This window comes from Cyrtonyx montezumae, unplaced genomic scaffold (assembly GCF_038088225.1).
Source record: "Cyrtonyx montezumae isolate F1298 unplaced genomic scaffold, pur_monq_1.0 scaffold_162, whole genome shotgun sequence".
Classification (NCBI taxonomy): Eukaryota; Metazoa; Chordata; class Aves; order Galliformes; family Odontophoridae; genus Cyrtonyx; species Cyrtonyx montezumae.
In genome coordinates, this window is record NW_027071895.1 from 28,762 (window position 1) to 45,472 (window position 16,711).

The following is a 16,711-nucleotide window of genomic DNA, read 5'->3' on the forward strand; positions in this document are numbered from 1 at the left end:
CCCCATCCATACCCAAACCCATTTAGGATCCCTGTAGTTCCAGTTCTTGCACGCCTTGCACGCCCCTTGCACACTCATCCCCCCTTACGTGCCCCAGAACCCCCTCAGAACCCCACGACCCCATAAAGACCCCATAAAGATCCCATAAATACCCTATAGACCCACCCCATCCATACCCAAACCCACTTAGAATCCCTTTAGTTCCAGTTCTTGCACGCCCCTTGCACGCCTTGCACGCCCCTTGCACACTCATCCGCCCTTACGTGCCCCACAACCCCCTCAGAACCCCACGACCCCATCAAGACCCCATAAAGACCCCACACCTCTCTTGCACACCCCACCCCCTTGCACACTCCCCCTCCCCCTTGCACCCCCCTTACACACCCCCAGGACCCCTTGCACACCCCCCCTCCCTCTTGCACCCCCCTTATACACCCCCCAAGACCCCTTGCACGCTCCCCCCTCCCCCTTGCACACCCCTTGCACACCCCTAGGACCCCATACACACCCCCCAGTACCCCTTGCACGCTCCCCCCTCCCCCTTGCACACCCCCCAGGACCCCTTGCACACTCCCCCTCCCCTTGCACCCCCCTTACACACCCCCAGGACCCCTTACACACCCCCCAGGACCCCTTGCACCCCCCCCCCTCCCCTTGCACTCCCTTAACACACCCCCAAGACTCTTTGCACACCCCTAGGACCCCATACACACCCCCAGGACCCTTTACACACCCCCCAGGACCCCTTGCACACTCCCCCTCACCCTTGAACCCCCTTACACACCCCCAGGACCCCTTACACACCCCCCAGGACCCCTTGCACACCCCCCCTCCCCTTGCACTCCCTTAACACACCCCCAAGACTCTTTGCACACCCCTAGGACCCCATACACAACCCCAAGACCGCTTGCACACTCCCCCTCCCCCTTGCACACCCCTAGGACCCCATACACACCCCCAGGACCCCATACACACCCCCCAAGACCCCTTGCACACCCCCCCTCCCTCTTGCACCCCCCTTACACACCCCCAGGACCCCTTACACACCCCCAGGACCCCATACACACCCCCAGGACCCCTTGCACACTCCCCCTCCCCCTTGCACCCCCCTTACACACCCCCAGGACCCCTTACACACCCCCAGGACCCCATACACACCCCCAGGACCCCTTGCACACTCCCCCTCCCCCTTGCACCCCCCTTACACACCCCTAGGACCCCATACACACCCCCCAGGACCCCTTACACACCCCCAGGACCCCTTGCACACTCCCCCTCCCCCTTGCACTCCCCTTACACACCTTTAGGACCCCATACACACCCCCCAGGACCCCTTACACACCCCCCAGGACCCCTTACACTCCCCCCAGGACCCCTTGCACACTCCCCCCTCCCCCTTGCACCCCCCTTACACACCCCCAGGACCCCAAACACACCCCCAGGACCCCTTACACACCCCCCAGGACCCCTTACACACCCCCCAGGACCCCTTGCACACTCCCCCTCCCCCTTGCACTCCCCTTACACACCCCTAGTACCCCATACACACCCCCAGGACCCCTTGCACACCACCCCTCCCCCTTGCACCCCCCTTACACACCCCCCAAGACCCCTTGCACAACCCCCTCCCCCTTGCACCCCCCTTACACACCCCCAGGACCCCTTACACACCCCCAGGACCCCATACACACCCCCAGGACCCCTTACACACCCCCCAGGACCCCTTGCACACTCCCCCTCCCCCTTGCACTCCCCTTACACACCCCTAGGACCCCATACACACCCCCAGGACCCCCTTACACACCCCCCAGGACCCCTTGCACACTCCCCCTCCCCCTTGCACTCCCCTTACACACCCCTAGGACCCCATACACACCCCCCAGGACCCTTTACACACCCCCCAGGACCCCTTGCACACCCCCCCTCCCCTTGCACCCCCCTTACACACCCCCAGGACCCCTTACACACCCCCAGGACCCCATACACACCCCCAGGACCCCTTACACACCCCCAGGACCCCTTGCACACTCCCCCTCCCCCTTGCACTCCCCTTACACACCTTTAGGACCCCATACACACCCCCCAGGACCCCTTACACACCCCCCAGGACCCCTTACACTCCCCCCAGGACCCCTTGCACACTCCCCCTCCCCCTTGCACCCCCCTTACACACCCCTAGGACCCCATACACACCGCCAGGACCCCTTACACACCCCCCAGGACCCCTTGCACGCTCTCCCTCCCCCTTGCACCCCCCTTACACAGCCCTAGGACCCCATACACACCCCCCAGGACCCTTTACACACCCCCCAGGACCCCTTGCACACCCCCCCTCCCTCTTGCACCCCCCTTACACACCCCCAGGACCCCTTACACACCCCCAGGACCCCATACACACCCCCAGGACCCCTTGCACACTCCCCCTCCCCCTTGCACCCCCCTTACACACCCCTAGGACCCCATACACACCCCCCAGGACCCCTTACACACCCCCAGGACCCCTTGCACACTCCCCCTCCCCCTTGCACTCCCCTTACACACCTTTAGGACCCCATACACACCCCCCAGGACCCCTTACACACCCCCCAGGACCCCTTACACTCCCCCCAGGACCCCTTGCACACTCCCCCTCCCCCTTGCACCCCCCTTACACACCCCTAGGACCCCATACACACCGCCAGGACCCCTTACACACCCCCCAGGACCCCTTGCACGCTCTCCCTCCCCCTTGCACCCCCCTTACACAGCCCTAGGACCCCATACACACCCCCCAGGACCCTTTACACACCCCCCAGGACCCCTTGCACACCCCCCCTCCCTCTTGCACCCCCCTTACACACCCCCAGGACCCCTTACACACCCCCAGGACCCCATACACACCCCCAGGACCCCTTGCACACTCCCCCTCCCCCTTGCACCCCCCTTACACACCCCTAGGACCCCATACACACCCCCCAGGACCCCTTACACACCCCCAGGACCCCTTGCACACTCCCCCTCCCCCTTGCACTCCCCTTACACACCTTTAGGACCCCATACACACCCCCCAGGACCCCTTACACACCCCCCAGGACCCCTTACACTCCCCCCAGGACCCCTTGCACACTCCCCCTCCCCCTTGCACCCCCCTTACACACCCCTAGGACCCCATACACACCCCCAGGACCCCTTACACACCCCCCAGGACCCCTTACACTCCCCCCAGGACCCCTTGCACACCCCCCCTCCCTCTTGCACCCCCCTTACACACCCCCAGGACCCCTTACACACCCCCAGGACCCCATACACACCCCCAGGACCCCTTACACACCCCCCAGGACCCCTTGCACACTCCCCCTCCCCCTTGCACTCCCCTTACACACCCCTAGGACCCCATACACACCCCCCAGGACCCTTTACACACCCCCCAGGACCCCTTGCACACCCCCCCTCCCCTTGCACCCCCCTTACACACCCCCAGGACCCCTTACACACCCCCAGGACCCCATACACACCCCCAGGACCCCTTGCACACTCCCCCTCCCCCTTGCACCCCCCTTACACACCCCTAGGACCCCATACACACCCCCCAGGACCCCTTACACACCCCCAGGACCCCTTGCACACTCCCCCTCCCCCTTGCACTCCCCTTACACACCTTTAGGACCCCATACACACCCCCCAGGACCCCTTACACACCCCCCAGGACCCCTTACACTCCCCCCAGGACCCCTTGCACACTCCCCCTCCCCCTTGCACCCCCCTTACACACCCCTAGGACCCCATACACACCCCCAGGACCCCTTACACACCCCCCAGGACCCCTTACACTCCCCCCAGGACCCCTTGCACACCCCCCCTCCCTCTTGCACCCCCCTTACACACCCCCAGGACCCCTTACACACCCCCAGGACCCCATACACACCCCCAGGACCCCTTACACACCCCCCAGGACCCCTTGCACACTCCCCCTCCCCCTTGCACTCCCCTTACACACCCCTAGGACCCCATACACACCCCCCAGGACCCTTTACACACCCCCCAGGACCCCTTGCACACTCCCCCTCCCCCTTGCACCCCCCTTACACACCCCTAGGACCCCATACACACCCCCCAGGACCCCTTACACACCCCCAGGACCCCTTGCACACTCCCCCTCCCCCTTGCACTCCCCTTACACACCTTTAGGACCCCATACACACCCCCCAGGACCCCTTACACACCCCCCAGGACCCCTTACACTCCCCCCAGGACCCCTTGCACACTCCCCCTCCCCCTTGCACCCCCCTTACACACCCCTAGGACCCCATACACACCGCCAGGACCCCTTACACACCCCCCAGGACCCCTTGCACGCTCTCCCTCCCCCTTGCACCCCCCTTACACAGCCCTAGGACCCCATACACACCCCCCAGGACCCTTTACACACCCCCCAGGACCCCTTGCACACCCCCCCTCCCTCTTGCACCCCCCTTACACACCCCCAGGACCCCTTACACACCCCCAGGACCCCATACACACCCCCAGGACCCCTTGCACACTCCCCCTCCCCCTTGCACCCCCCTTACACACCCCTAGGACCCCATACACACCCCCCAGGACCCCTTACACACCCCCAGGACCCCTTGCACACTCCCCCTCCCCCTTGCACTCCCCTTACACACCTTTAGGACCCCATACACACCCCCCAGGACCCCTTACACACCCCCCAGGACCCCTTACACTCCCCCCAGGACCCCTTGCACACTCCCCCTCCCCCTTGCACCCCCCTTACACACCCCTAGGACCCCATACACACCCCCAGGACCCCTTACACACCCCCCAGGACCCCTTACACTCCCCCCAGGACCCCTTGCACACCCCCCCTCCCTCTTGCACCCCCCTTACACACCCCCAGGACCCCTTACACACCCCCAGGACCCCATACACACCCCCAGGACCCCTTACACACCCCCCAGGACCCCTTGCACACTCCCCCTCCCCCTTGCACTCCCCTTACACACCCCTAGGACCCCATACACACCCCCCAGGACCCTTTACACACCCCCCAGGACCCCTTGCACACCCCCCCTCCCCTTGCACCCCCCTTACACACCCCCAGGACCCCTTACACACCCCCAGGACCCCATACACACCCCCAGGACCCCTTGCACACTCCCCCTCCCCCTTGCACCCCCCTTACACACCCCTAGGACCCCATACACACCCCCCAGGACCCCTTACACACCCCCAGGACCCCTTGCACACTCCCCCTCCCCCTTGCACTCCCCTTACACACCTTTAGGACCCCATACACACCCCCCAGGACCCCTTACACACCCCCCAGGACCCCTTACACTCCCCCCAGGACCCCTTGCACACTCCCCCTCCCCCTTGCACCCCCCTTACACACCCCTAGGACCCCATACACACCCCCAGGACCCCTTACACACCCCCCAGGACCCCTTACACTCCCCCCAGGACCCCTTGCACACCCCCCCTCCCTCTTGCACCCCCCTTACACACCCCCAGGACCCCTTACACACCCCAGGACCCCATACACACCCCCAGGACCCCTTACACACCCCCCAGGACCCCTTGCACACTCCCCCTCCCCCTTGCACTCCCCTTACACACCCCTAGGACCCATACACACCCCCAGGACCCTTTACACACCCCCCAGGACCCCTTGCACACCCCCCCTCCCCTTGCACCCCCCTTACACACCCCCAGGACCCCTTACACACCCCCAGGACCCCATACACACCCCCAGGACCCCTTGCACACTCCCCCTCCCCCTTGCACCCCCCTTACACACCCCTAGGACCCCATACACACCCCCAGGACCCCTTACACACCCCAGGACCCCTTGCACACTCCCCCTCCCCCTTGCACTCCCCTTACACACCTTTAGGACCCCATACACACCCCCCAGGACCCCTTACACACCCCCAGGACCCCTTACACTCCCCCCAGGACCCCTTGCACACTCCCCCTCCCCTTGCACCCCCCTTACACACCCCTAGGACCCCATACACACCGCCAGGACCCCTTACACACCCCCCAGGACCCCTTGCACGCTCTCCCTCCCCCTTGCACCCCCCTTACACACTTCCAGGACCCCTTACACACCCCCAGGACCCCATACACACCCCCAGGACCCCTTACACACCCGCCAGGACCCCCTTGCACACTCCCCCTCCCCCTTGCACTCCCCTTACACACCCCCAGGACCCCTTACACACCCCCCAGGACCCCTTGCACACCCCCCCCTCCCCCTTGCACCCCCCTTACACACCCCCAGGACCCCTTACACACCCCCAGTACCCCATACACACCCCCCAGGACCCTTTACACACCCCCCAGGACCCCTTGCACACCCCCCCTCCCCTTGCACCCCCCTTACACACCCCCAGGACCCCTTACACACCCCCAGGACCCCATACACACCCCCAGGACCCCTTACACACCCCCCAGGACCCCTTGCACACTCCCCCTCCCCCTTGCACTCCCCTTACACACCCCCCAGGACCCCTTACACACCCCCAGGACCCCTTGCACACCCCCCCTCCCCTTGCACCCCCTTACACACCCCCAGGACCCCTTACACACCCCAGGACCCCATACACACCCCCCAGGACCCTTTACACACCCCCCAGGACCCCTTGCACACCCCCCCTCCCCTTGCACCCCCCTTACACACCCCCAGGACCCCTTACACACCCCCAGGACCCCATACACACCCCCAGGACCCCTTACACACCCCCAGGACCCCTTGCACACTCCCCCTCCCCCCTTGCACCCCCCTTACACACCCCCAGGACCCCTTACACACCCCCCAGGACCCCTTGCACACCCCCCCCCTCCCTTGCACCCCCCTTACACACCCCCAGGACCCCTTACACACCCCCAGGACCCCATACACACCCCCAGGACCCCTTACACACCCCCCAGGACCCCTTGCACACTCCCCCTCCCCCTTGCACCCCCCTTACACACCCCTAGGACCCCATACACACCCCCCAGGACCCCTTACACACCCCCAGGACCCCTTACACACCCCCCAGGACCCCTTGCACGCTCCTCCTTCCCCTTGCACTCCCCTTACACACCTTTAGGACCCCATACACACCCCCAGGACCCCATACACACCCCCAGGACCCATACACACCCCCCAGGACCCCTTGCACACTCCCCCTCCCCCTTGCACCCCCCCTTACACACCCCTAGGACCCCATACACACCCCCAGGACCCTTTACACACCCCCCAGGACCCCCTGCATGCTCCCCCTCCCCCTTGCACCCCCCTTACACACCCCCAGGACCCCTTGCACACCCCCCAGGACCCCATACACACCCCCCAGGACCCCTTGCACGCTCCCCCTCCCCCTTGCACCCCCCTTGCACACCCCCAGGACCCCATACACACCCCCAGGACCCCTTACACACCCCAGGACCCCATACACACCCCCCAGGACCCCTTACACACCCCCCAGGACCCCTTACACACACCCCAGGACCCCTTGCACACTCCCCCTCCCCCTTGCACTCCCCTTACACACCCCTAGGACCCCATACACACCCCCCAGGACCCTTTACACACCCCCCAGGACCCCTTGCACACCCCCCCTCCCCTTGCACCCCCTTACACACCCCCAGGACCCCATACACACCCCCAGGACCCCTTGCACACCCCCAGGACCCCATACACACCCCCAGGACCCCTTGCACGCTCCCCCTCCCCCTTGCACCCCCCTTGCACACCCCCAGGACCCCATACACACCCCCAGGACCCCTTACACACCCCCAGGACCCCATACACACCCCCCAGGACCCTTACACACCCCCCAGGACCCCTTACACACACCCCAGGACCCCTTGCACACTCCCCCTCCCCCCTTGCACACCCCTTACACACCCCCAGGACCCCATACACACCCCAGGACCCCTTACACACCCCCAGGACCCCATACACACCCCCCAGGACCCCTTACACACCCTAGGACCCCATACACACCCCAGGACCCCTTACACACCCCTAGGACCCCATACACACCACCCAGGACCCCTTGCACACCCCCCCTCCCCTTGCACTCCCCTTACACACCCCTAGGACCCCATACACACCCCAGGACCCTTTGCACACCCCCCAGGACCCCTTACACACCCCCCAGGACCCCTTGCACACTCCCCCTCCCCCTTGCACTCCCCTTACACACCCCTAGGACCCCATACACACCCCAGGACCCTTTACACACCCCCCAGGACCCCTTGCACACTCCCCTCCCCCTTGCACCCCCCTTACACACCCTAGGACCCCATACACACCCCAGGACCCCTTACACACCTCCCAGGACCCTTGCACATCCCCTCCCCCTTGCACCCCCCTTACACACCCCCCAGACCCCTTGCACACCCCCCTCCCCCTTGCACCCCCCCTTACACACCCCCAGGACCCTTTGCACACCCCCAGGACCCCATACACAACCCCCTCCCCCTTGCACACCCCTTACACACCCCCAGGACCCTGCACACTCCCCCTCCCCTTGCAGCCCCCTTACACACCCCCCAGGACCCTTTACACACCCCCAGGACCCCATACACACCCCCCAGGACCCCTTGCACACCCCCCCTCCCCTTGCACCCCCCTTACACACCCCAGGACCCCATACACACCCCCAGGACCCCTTACACACCCCCCAGGACCCCTTACACACCCCCCAGGACCCCTTGCACACTCCCCTCCCCCTTGCACTCCCCTTACACACCCCTAGTACCCCATACACACCCCCAGGACCCCTTGCACACCACCCCTCCCCCTTGCACCCCCCTTACACACTCCCTAAGACCCCTTGCACAACCCCCTCCCCCTTGCACCCCCCTTACACACCCCTAGGACCCCATACACACCCCACCAGGACCCCTTACACACCCCCCAGGACCCCTTGCACACTCCCCCTCCCCCTTGCACTCCCCTTACACACCTTTAGGACCCCATACACACCCCCCAGACCCCATACACACCCCCCAGGACCCCCATACATACCCCCCAGGACCCTTTGCACACCCCCCAGGACCCCATACACACCCCCCAGGACCCCTTGCACGCCTCCCCCCGCCCCTCCCCCCCCCCCCTTGCACACCCGTTGCACGCTGGTGCACACACCTTGACGTTGTGCATGTTGATGACGCTGCCGCAGTCGTCCAGGTACTGCTTCAGGTCCCGGTCCTACAACCCCAAAAAGGGCACTTTGGGGTTTTGGGGGTCACTTTGGGGTCCACTTGGGGGTCCCATATGGGATCTGGGGTTCTATGGGGGATTTGGGGGTCCTTTTGGGGTGCTATGGGGGATTTGGGGGTCCTTTTGGGGTCATTTTGGGGTTCTATGGGGGATTTGGGGGTCCTTTTGGGGTCATTTTGGGGTTCTATGGGGAATTTGGGGGTCCTTTTGGGGTTCTATGGGGGATTTTGGGGACATTTTAGGGTCCTTTTGGGTCCATTTGGGGGTCCCATATGGGATTTTGGGGTTCTATGGGGGATTTTGGGGCCATTCTGGGGTCCTTTTGGGGTCCATTTGGGGGTCCCATATGGGACTTTGGGGTTCTATGGGGGATTTGGGGTCCTTTTGGGGTCATTTTGGGGTTCTATGGGGAATTTGGGGGTCCTTTTGGGGTGCTATGGGGATTTGGGGGTCCTTTTGGGGTCATTTTGGGGTTCTATGGGGGATTTGGGGGACATTTTAGGGTCCTTTTGGGGTCCATTTGGGCGTCTCATATGGGATTTTGGGGTTCTATGGGGGATTTGGGGGTCATTTTGGGGTCCATTTGGGGTTCTATGGGGGATTTGGGGGTCATTTTGGGGTCCACTTGGGGTCATTTGGGGATCCCATATGGGACTTCGGGGTTCTATGGGGGATTTGGGGGTCATTTTGAGGTCCATTTGGGGGTCCCATATGGGATTCTGGGGTCTATGGGGGTTTTGGGGGTTCTATGGGGGATTTAGGGGTCCCTTTGGGGTCATTTTGGGGATCTATGGGGAATTTGGGGGTCATTTTGGGGTCCATTTGGGGGTCCCATATGGGACTTTGGGGTTCTATGGGGGATTTGGGGGTCCTTTTGGGGTCCTTTTGGGGTTCTATGGGGGATTTGAGGGTTCTTTTGGGGTCCTTTTGGGGTTCTATGGGGATTTGGGGGTGATTTTGGGTCCACTTGGGGTCATTTGGGGATCCCATATGGGACTTTGGGGTTCTATGGGGATTTGGGGGTCCTTTTGAGGTCCATTTGGGGGTCCCATATGGGATTCTGGGGGTCTATGGGGGTTTTGGGGGTTCTATGGGGGATTTGGGGGTCCTTTTGGGGTTCCATGGGGGATTTGGGGGTCATTTTGGGGTCCATTTGGGCGTCTCATATGGGATCTGGGGTTCTATGGGGGATTTGGGGGTCATTTTGGGGTCCATTTGGGGGATTCATGTGGGATTTTGGGGTTCTATGGGGGATTTGGGGGTCCTTTTGGGGTCATTTTGGGGTTCTATGGGGAATCTGGGGGTCATTTTGGGGTCCTTTTGGGGGTCCCATATCGGATTTTGGGGTTCTATGGGGGATTTTGGGGCCATTTTGGGGTCCATTTGGGGGTCCCATATGGTATCTGGGGTTCTATGGGGGATTTGGGGGTCATTTTGGGGTCTATTTGGGGTTCAATGGGGGATTTTGGGGTCCAGTTGGGGGTCCCATATGGGATTTGGGGGTCTATGGGGGATTTTGGGGTCACTTTGGGTTCACTTTAGGTTCACTATGGGGTCACTATGGGATTTTGGGTTCACTATGGGTTCACTATGGGGTCACTATGGGATTTGGGGTTCACTATGGGCTCACTATGGGGTCACTATGGGATTTGGGGTTCACTATGGGTTCCCTATGGGATTTTGGGGTCACTCTGTGATTCTGGGTTCACTTTGGGGTCACTACGGGGTCACTATGGGGTCACTATGGGATTTGGGGTTCACTATGGGTTCTCTACGGGGTCACTAAGGGGTCACTATGGGGTCAGTAAGGGATTTGGGGTTCACTATGGGGTCACTATGGGGTCACTATGGGGTCAGTATGGGATTTGGGGTTCACTATGGGGTCACTATGGGATTCTGGGTTCACTTAGGTTCACTATGGGGTCACTATGGGATTTTGGGGTCACATTAGGTTCACTATGGGGTCACTATGGGGTCACTATGGGATTTGGGGTTCACTATGGGGTCACTATGGGGTCACTATGGGGTCACTATGGGGTCACTATGGGATTTGGGGTCACTATGGGTTCCCTATGGGATTTTGGGGTCACTCTGTGATTCTGGGTTCACTTTGGGGTCACTACGGGGTCACTAAGGGGTCACTATGGGGTCACTACGGGATTTTGGGGTCACTATGGGTTCACTATGGGGTCACTATGGGGTCACTATGGGATTTTAGGTTCACTATGGGTTCACTATGGGTTCACTATGGGGTCACTACGGGGTCACTATGGGATTTTAGGTTCACTATGGGTTCACTATGGGGTCACTATGGGGTCACTATGGGCTTTTGGGTTCACTATGGGGTCACTATGGGATTTTGGTTTCACTATGGGGTTTTGGGGTCACTACAGGATTTGGGGTTCTCTATGGGGTCACTATGGGGTCACTATGGGGTCACTCTGGGGTCACTACGGGGTCACTTTTGGGGTTACCAGGTACTCGAAGACGAGTGTGAGGCAGCTCTGCGTGTGAACGATGTCGTGCAACGTCACCACGTTGGCGTGCTTCAGGTCCTTCAGCAGCGACACTGCGGGGAGGGGGGGGGGAATCCTCGTGAAAATCCTCGTGAAAAAAAAGTTCCCAGTGTGAAAAGTCACTCCCCGCCCCTCCCCCCCCCCCCGGAAAGATCCCTCGTGAAAATCCTCGTGAAATCCTCGTGAAAAAAGGTCCCAGTGTGAAAAGTCGTTCCCCATCCCCAGGGAAAGATCCCTCGTGAAATCCCCTTGTGAAAATCCTCGTGAAAAAAGGTCACAGTGTGAAAAGTCGTTCCCCATCCCCAGGGAAAGATCCCTCGTGAAAATCCCCTTGTGAAAATCCTCGTGAAAAAGAAGTCACAGTGTGAAATGTTGTTTCCCATCCCCAGGGAAAGATCCCTCGTGAAAATCCCCTTGTGAAAATCCTGGTGAAAAAAGGTCCCAGTGTGAAAAGTCACTCCCCGCCCCCCCCCCCCCCCAAGGGGAAGATCCCTCGTGAAAATCCTTGTGAAATCCTCGTGAAAAAAGGTCCCAGTGTGAAAAGTCACTCCCCGCCCACAGGGAAAGATCCCTCGTGAAAATCCTTGTGAAATCCTCGTGAGAAAGGTCACAGTGTGAAAAGTCACTCCCCGCCCACAGGGAAAGATCCCTCGTGAAAATTCTTGTGAAATCCTCGTGAAAAAAGTTCCCAGTGTGAAAAGTCACTCCCCCCCCCGGGAAATATCCCTCGTGAAAATCCTCGTGAAAAAACCTCTCAGTTTGAAAAGTTGTTTCCCATCCCCAGGGAAAGATCCCTCGTGAAAATCCCCTTGTGAAAATCCTTGTGAAAAAAGGGCACAGTGTGAAAAGTCGTTCCCATCTCCAGGGAAAGATCCCTCGTGAAAATCATTGTGAAATCCTCGTGAAAAAGGTCCCAGTGTGAAAAGTCGTTCCCCATCCACAAGGGAAAGATCCCTCGTGAAAATCATTGTGAAATCCGCGTGAAAAAGGTCCCAGTGTGAAAAGTTGTTCACCTTCTACAGGTAAAGATCCCTCGTGAAAATCCTCGTGAAAATCCTCGTGAAAAAGTTCCCAGTGTGAAAAGTCACCCCCGGGAAATATCCCGCGTGAAAATCCTCGTGAAAAAACCTCTCAGTGTGAAATGTTGTTTCCCATCCCCAGGGAAAGATCTCTCGTGAAAATCCCCTTGTGAAAATCCTTGTGAAAAGGTACCAATGTGAAAAGTCGTTCACCACCTACAGGAAAGATCCTCGTGAAAAATTCTCGTGAAATACTCGTGAAAAAAGTTCTCAGTGCGAAAAGTCACTCCCCGTCCCCTGGGAAAGATCCCTTGTGAAAATCCTTGTAAAATCCTCGTGAAAAAAGCTCTCAGTGTGAAATGTTGTTTCCCATCCCCAGGGAAAGATCTCTCGTGAAAATCCTTGTGAAATCCTCGTGAAAAAGAAGTCACAGTGTGAAAAGTCGTTCACCATCTACAGGGAAAGATCCTCGTGAAAATCATTGTGAAATCCGCGTGAAAAAAGGACACAGTGTGAAAAGTCGTTTCCCATCCACAGGGAAAAATCCCTCGTGAAAATCCTTGTGAAATCCTCGTGAAAAAGGTCCCAGTGTGAAAAGTCGTTTCCCATCCACAGGGAAAATCCCTCGTGAAAATCCTTGTGAAATCCTCGTGAAAAACACCCGAGGAGCCGAGGCTCTCGTGCGAGGCCTCGTCCACCGGACGTACCCTCGTGAAACCTCGTGCAAAGACACCCGAGGAGCCAACCCCCCCTCAAACCCTCGTGCAAACCCAAACCCTCACATCAGAGCACTCAGAGCCCCCAGACCCTGGTGAAACCCTCGTGCAAAGACACCCGAGGAGCCAAGGCCCCCAATCCTCTCGTGTAAAACCCCAAACCCTCACATCAGAGCACTCAGAGCCCCCAGATCCTCGTGAAAACCCCGTGCAAAGACACCCGAGGAGCCAAGGAATCTCTTGTGAGGCCTCGTGCACCGGACGTACCCTTGTGAAACCCTCGTGCAAAGATACCCGAGGAGCCAAGGATCTCTTGTGAGGCCTCGTGCACCGGACGTACCCTTGTGAAACCCTCGTGCAAAGATACCCGAGGAGCCAAACAGCCCCTAAAACCCCTCGTGCAAACCACAAACCCTCACATCAGAGCACTCAGAGCCCCCAGACCCTGGTGAAACCCCCGTGCAAAGACACCCGAGGAGCCAAACAGACCCTCAAACCCTCGTGCAAACCCAAACCCTCACATCAGAGCACTCAGACCCCCCAGATCCTGGTGAAACCCTCGTGCAAAGACACCCGAGGAGCCAAGGCTCTCGTGTGAGGCCTCGTGCAGCGGACGTACCCTCGTGAAACCCTCGTGCAAAGACACCAGAGGAGCCAAACAGCCCCTAAAACCCTCGTGCAAACCCCAAACCCTCACATCAGAGCACTCAGAACCCCCAGACCCTGGTGAAACCCTCGTGCAAAGACACCCGAGGAGCCGAGGCTCTCGTGCGAGGCCTCGTACAGCGGACGTACCCTCGTGAAACCCTCGTGCAAAGACACCCGAGGAGCCAAGACCCCCTCAAATCCTCGTGCAAACCTCAAACCCTCACATCAGAGCACTCAGAACCCCAGATCCTGGTGAAACCCCCGTGCAAAGACACCCGAGGAGCCAAACAGACCCTCAAACCCTCGTGCAAACCCCAAACCCTCACATCAGAGCACTCAGACCCCCCAGATCCTGGTGAAACCCTCGTGCAAAGACACCCGAGGAGCCAAGGCTCTCGTGTGAGGCCTCGTGCAGCGGACGTACCCTCGTGAAACCCTCGTGCAAAGACACCAGAGGAGCCAAACAGCCCCTAAAACCCTCGTGCAAACCCCAAACCCTCACATCAGAGCACTCAGAACCCCCAGACCCTGGTGAAACCCTCGTGCAAAGACACCCGAGGAGCCGAGGCTCTCGTGCGAGGCCTCGTGCAGTGGACGTACCCTAGTGAAACCCTCGTGCAAAGAGACCTAAGAGCCAAACGCCCCTCAAACCCTCGTGCAAACCCCAAACCCTCACATCAGAGCACTCAGAACCCCCAGACCCTGGTGAAAACCCCGTGCAAAGACACCCGAGGAGCCAACCCCCCTCAAAACCTCGTGCAAACCCCAAACCCTCACATCAGAGCAATCAGAACCCCAGATCCTGGTGAAACCCTCGTGCAAAGACACCTGAGGAGCCAAGGCTCTCGTGCGAGGCATTGTGCAGCGGACGTACCCTCGTGAAACCCTCGTGCAAAGACACCAGAGGAGCCAAACAGCCCCTCAAACCCTCGTGCAAACCCCAAACCCTCACAACAGAGCACTCAGAACCCCCAGATCCTGGTGAAACCCTCGTGCAAAGACACCCGAGGAGCCAAGGCTCTCGTGCGAGGCCTCGTGCAGCGGACGTACCCTCGTGAAACCCTCGTGCAAAGACACCCGAGCAGCCAAACAGCCCCTCAAACCCTCGTGCAAACCACAAACCCTCACATCAGAGCACTCAGAACCCCCAGATCCTGGTGAAACCCTCGTGCAAAGACACCCGAGGAGCCAAGGCTCTCGTGCGAGGCCTCGTGCAGCGGACGTACCCTCGTGAAACCCTCGTGCAAAGACACCCGAGCAGCCAAACCGCGCCTCAAACCCTCGTGCAAACCCCCAAACCCTCACATCAGAGCACTCAGAGCCCCCAGATCCTCGTGAAACCCCGTGCAAAGACACCCGAGGAGCCAAGGCTCTCGTGCGAGGCCTCATGCCCCGGACGTACCCTCGTGAAACCCTCGTGCAAAGACACCTGAGGAGCCAAACAGCCACTAAAACCCCTCGTGCAAACCCCAAACCCTCACATCAGAGCACTCAGAACCCCCAGATCCTGGTGAAACCCTCGTGCAAAGACACCCGAGGAGCCAAGGCTCTCGTGCGAGGCCTCGTGCAGCGGACATACCCTCGTGAAACCCTCGTGCAAAGACACTGGAGGAGCCAAGCCCCCCAATCATCTCGTGCAAAACCCCAAACCCTCACATCAGAGCACTCAGAACCCCCAGACCCTGGTGAACCCCCCGTGCAAAAGACACCCGAGGAGCCGAGGCTCTCGTGCGGAGGCCTCGTGCAGCGGACGTACCCTCGTGAAACCCTCGTGCAAAGACACCTGAGGAGCCAAGCCCCCCTCAAACCCTCGTGCAAACCCCAAACCCTCACATCAGAGCACTCAGAACCCCCAGACCCTGGTGAAACCCCCGTGCAAAGACACCAGAGGATCTCACACGGGAGCACTCAGACTCCCAAGCCCTCGTGCAAACCCAAGCCCACGTGCAACCCCTCACAACACATCTCTCAGGTCCCTCAAACCCTCGTGAAAATCCAGTGCAAAGACACCCGATGAACCAAGGCTCTCGTGCGAGGCCTCGTACAGCGGACGTAACCCTCGTGAAACCCTCGTGCAAAGACACCAGAGCAGCCAAACAGCGCCTCAAACCCTCGTGCAAACCCCAAACCCTCACATCAGAGCACTCAGAACCCCCCAGATCCTGGTGAAACCCCGTGCAAAGACACCCGAGGAGCCAAACAGACCCTCAAACCCTCGTGCAAACCCCAAACCCTCACATCAGAGCACTCAGACCCCCCAGATCCTGGTGAAACCCTCGTGCAAAGACACCCGAGGAGCCAAGGCTCTCGTGTGAGGCCTCGTGCAGCGGACGTACCCTCGTGAAACCCTCGTGCAAAGACACCCGAGCAGCCAAACAGTGCCTCAAACCCTCGTGCAAACCCCAAACCCTCACATCAGAGCACTCAGAGCCCCCAGATCCTGGTGAAACCCTCGTGCAAAGACACATGAGGAGCCAAGGCTCTCGTGCGAGGCCTCCTGCACCGGATGTACCCTAGTGAAACCCCTCGTGCAAAGACACCCGAGGAGCCGAGGCTCTCGTGCAAGGCCTCGTCCACCGGACGTACCCTCGTGAAACCCTCGTGCAAAGACAC

General features: G+C 60.4%; 2 protein-coding genes across 2 annotated transcripts in view; one reads left to right on the plus strand and one right to left on the minus strand.

The window, feature by feature from the left end:
* LOC136046495 (cyclin-dependent kinase 16-like) overlaps positions 1 to 11,803 on the minus strand; it is a gene marked incomplete at its 5' end in the record, with an annotated part of 33,481 nt that extends 21,678 nt beyond the window's left edge. Inside the window, 2 exons of the mRNA XM_065733080.1 lie at positions 9,125 to 9,187; positions 11,674 to 11,803. Of these exons, the coding sequence (XP_065589152.1) occupies positions 9,125 to 9,187; positions 11,674 to 11,803 (193 nt within the window). The remainder of the gene's footprint in view (positions 1 to 9,124; positions 9,188 to 11,673) is intronic.
* LOC136046494 (LWamide neuropeptides-like) lies at positions 10,596 to 11,388 on the plus strand (the record flags this gene model as incomplete). Its single annotated transcript, XM_065733079.1, is given in 2 exon segments — positions 10,596 to 10,942; positions 10,944 to 11,388. Coding segments are annotated over 2 exon segments (792 nt in total), but the record flags the coding sequence as incomplete, so codon positions are not given.
* Positions 11,804 to 16,711: the final 4,908 nt, after the last annotated feature.